The sequence below is a fragment of the Limulus polyphemus genome, unplaced genomic scaffold (genome assembly GCF_000517525.1).
Source record: "Limulus polyphemus unplaced genomic scaffold, Limulus_polyphemus-2.1.2 Scaffold1002, whole genome shotgun sequence".
NCBI lineage: Eukaryota > Metazoa > Arthropoda > Merostomata > Xiphosura > Limulidae > Limulus > Limulus polyphemus.
In genome coordinates this window covers 20039-23451 of record NW_013666612.1, presented here as the reverse complement: position 1 = coordinate 23451, position 3413 = coordinate 20039, and the positions used below count along the sequence as shown (strand labels likewise).

Genomic DNA, 3413 nt, shown 5'->3' with positions numbered 1-3413 from the left:
TATATACTAATTTTTAAAGTATCAAATTGAATTTTGTTCAATAAAAATCTTTCAAATGCGACTGTAGCTTTTTTTCCCCAAAAAACTTTGTCTTCAAAATAAGGGTGCGTCTTATATTCCGAAAAATACGGTAAAGCCTTTGATACATACCACTGAAACTGTTGTGTAAAATCGGAGCTAAATACAGGGTGAGGATAGTGGCCCGGTCCTGGTAACGGATACATCGGAGTTCGGGGAATTCCTGGAGAGAGTGAAGCAACTGGAATTAGAACAATCAAAATGTTCTAGTTATTATTTAGTGCTCAAGATTTAATTAAAAGTCGCTTCTCTATATTAGTACTTGTTTTGTTTTGTTCTTAATTAAAATTCAAGATAAAGGATTGGCAACCGCTGTTCATCAGGCGTACGGGGGATTTTTCAGAGGGGGTGTACAATTTGTGCCCGAATGATGTTATGAGTTTTTCCTAAATGAAGGAAAAAAATTGCCTGAATCATCATATTTTCTGCTTCTAATTTCGCCCATATGAAAACTAAAAATTTGCCCGAATGGTAGTATGTATTGCAAGCTAAGAGGGGCTGCCGACCCCCAGCCTTCCCGCCTCTTACACCTCTATGGACGCTATCTACATCTGAAACAATGTTCTACGAAAATATTGGGGTATTATAGTTAAATGAAAAGTTAGTAGCGTGTTCAAAAACCATATTAAATGTTAATAATGTTTTACTTTAGTTACAAACATCTCAAAAAACTAACTTGAAGGCAAGTTGAAGCAATAAAAACAGTAACTTCTGCTCAAAAATTTTCGTTTTGCTTTTCCATCCTAAACATTTCAGTCAAATACAGAAATTTAACGGGCTATCTTATCACTTTTTATTTTATTACGTGATGAAAACCGTGTTAAATTTATGAACTTTATTGAAAACTACCCACATTCAACAATAATTATGAGGCAAGGAAATTTCATGTGAGAATTTATATATCTAAACGAACTAAAAATTTATACTGAATAGTTTAGGTAGTTAAAATTATTTTAGAATAAAAAATATATCATACGATAAAAATTAAACTTTGGACTATCTGCGCTGTATTGAATCCTGATTTTTAACGTTACAAGCAAGCAAGGTTACGGCTGATCCACCGATAGGCACTTTTTATACGAAAATTACTCATCTGTTAATAGATTTAATCAAAACTGGTCAGTATCCTACTTTCAACTGTATTACTTAACTGGTGATCTACGAAAAATTTGACTGAAACTCGCTCGCTGTTAATTTCCACAGTTTAACAGAACAACACGTGCTTTATTTTTTACTACAAGTTACCACATTTATAGTAAAGAAGGTTATTTTTTAGAACAGGTACGACATATAGATCAATGGTGCGATCGTTCTCAAACACACAAGTTTTAACAAGAAGGTTTTAGCACAGGTGTTGGCCAGCGTTCAAAGAAGAAGAGCCTTTTTTTTATTTTGTCTCGGACCAAAACATTTCGAGAGCGGCAATATGTTCTAACCTAAAAAAAAAAAGGTCCCCCGGTGGAACGGCAGTAAGTGTTCTGATTTGCAACGCTAAGTGTTGAGATTATATTTTTAACACCCATCGTGTCTGGAAGATTCTCAACTTTTCTTGACAATAAAAATAAAGCTCGAGAACCGCAGGTTGCCGACTTCGTGTATTAGTATTTAAATCAACTCAGGTAAGCTCAAAACGAAACTAGTAACAAATGTATAGTTCGTAACTTCTAGGAATATAAACACAACTTCCATTACACTTAATCTAACTCGGCTTCCGTTATATACAAGGAAGTAAAGTATCTTGTATTATTCATCTGAAAATGACTAAATAACGAAACAATAGCCTAGATTATTAAACTTAAGCGATACGAATGCTTGAAAGAACCAGTTCAATAACTATTTAGTTATTCTCTTTGAATTCTTCACAAAAGAGCTAGCTATATCTGCATTAACTAAGAACTTTGGAATAATCTTTGATAGTCCTTTTCTAAGTTACTGTAATTTAGAACAGTTTAACAATTTTTTTCGAGAAATATGTTAACTATTTAATAAGGCTAGCTTTAGTTCCTTCTTGCAAAATAAATTTTAGCTTAACACTAAAACTCCTATTAGTTAAATTGTAATACACAACATAATTGAACAGAATACTCAACAAGTACTCATTTTACGTAGCAGATAACATGTGTTCAGATTTATACGAAGAAATGATAAAATGATAGAAAATGATATACAAAAAAAATTCATAAGCCAAATATCATTTAATGATTTACATAGGAATAAAATCCTTCAAGCATATTGATATATATGTACATGGTCAAAGCAACATCTTCCACGAGAGTCAGAAATAGTGTATTTTGTGTAACTTTTCGTATCGAGATGGCTCTTTAGTCTACGTGCGAATAAAGCGTAGCTCAACTTGAACCCCCCCCCCCCCAGTGGCACAGCGGTATGTATGCGGACTTACAACGCTGGAAACCGGATTTCGATACCCGTGGTGGGCAGAGCACAGATAGCCCATTGTGTAGCTTTGTGCTTGACTTTAAACAAACTCAACTTGAAAATGCAAATAACTTTCAAAATACTTTCTATGTGTTGGATAAATCGTAGAATACCCCATTAGCCGTTAAACTAGCAAAAATATAACAAAACTGGTATTGAATAAATATTTATTTCATTATTACACCTTGTTTTTTTTTTGGGGTGGGGGATTTCGTGCGTCTGTTTTCATTCGTAAAGTTGTAGAAGAGGTTTGCATAAAATAAACGTTATCGGACATTTTACTTATTTTTGAAAGAAAACAAGCTAGTGATACAAATTCATCGTAAACCAATTTAAGATTCCAAATTTCTCTATTTTTATCGCAATAATCAAGAATCTACATTGGTATCAACCCAACAGACAATTTTTAATTACGTAATTACATTTCAATATTCAATGGGATACACATCAATATACTAAGTACATTACAATTTATAATATTCTATTTGTAGAGTACATAAAAAATACATTCAAATATCAAAACTTGATTTCTGACTTTGTGCAACATTAATTGAAGTTCATTAAAACTTAATACATTTTATTTGTTTATTTTAAGTGCAAAGCTACAGAATGGGTAGAGTGGTTAACTATTCTGTGTCCCCCACAGGAATGTAGCCCCAGTTTTTCGCGTTATAAGCCACTGAGCCAAAGCTACAGAATGGGTAGAGTGGTTAACTTTTCTGTGTCTCCCACAGGAATGTAGCCCCAGTTTTTCGCGTTATAAGCCACTGAGCCAAAGCTACAGAATGGGTAGAGTGGTTAACTTTTCTGTGTCCCCCACAGGAATGTAGCCCCTAGTTTTTCGCGTTATAAGCCACTGAGCCAAGGTAATAGCTTAAAACAAAAAATATAATACTGTA

General features: G+C 33.5%; 1 protein-coding gene across 3 annotated transcripts in view; it reads right to left on the bottom strand.

The window, feature by feature from the left end:
• Nucleotides 1-3413, bottom strand: part of LOC106461635 (protein pangolin, isoforms A/H/I/S-like) — a 40492-nt gene that overhangs the window by 30328 nt on the left and 6751 nt on the right. For 2 of the 3 annotated variants that reach the window (XM_022388644.1, XM_022388645.1), the window contains exon 2: nucleotides 151-259. In XM_022388644.1, the coding sequence (XP_022244352.1) occupies nucleotides 151-259 (109 nt within the window). The remainder of the gene's footprint in view (nucleotides 1-150; nucleotides 260-3413) is intronic. The other variant, XM_013921473.2, reaches the window with a different exon arrangement.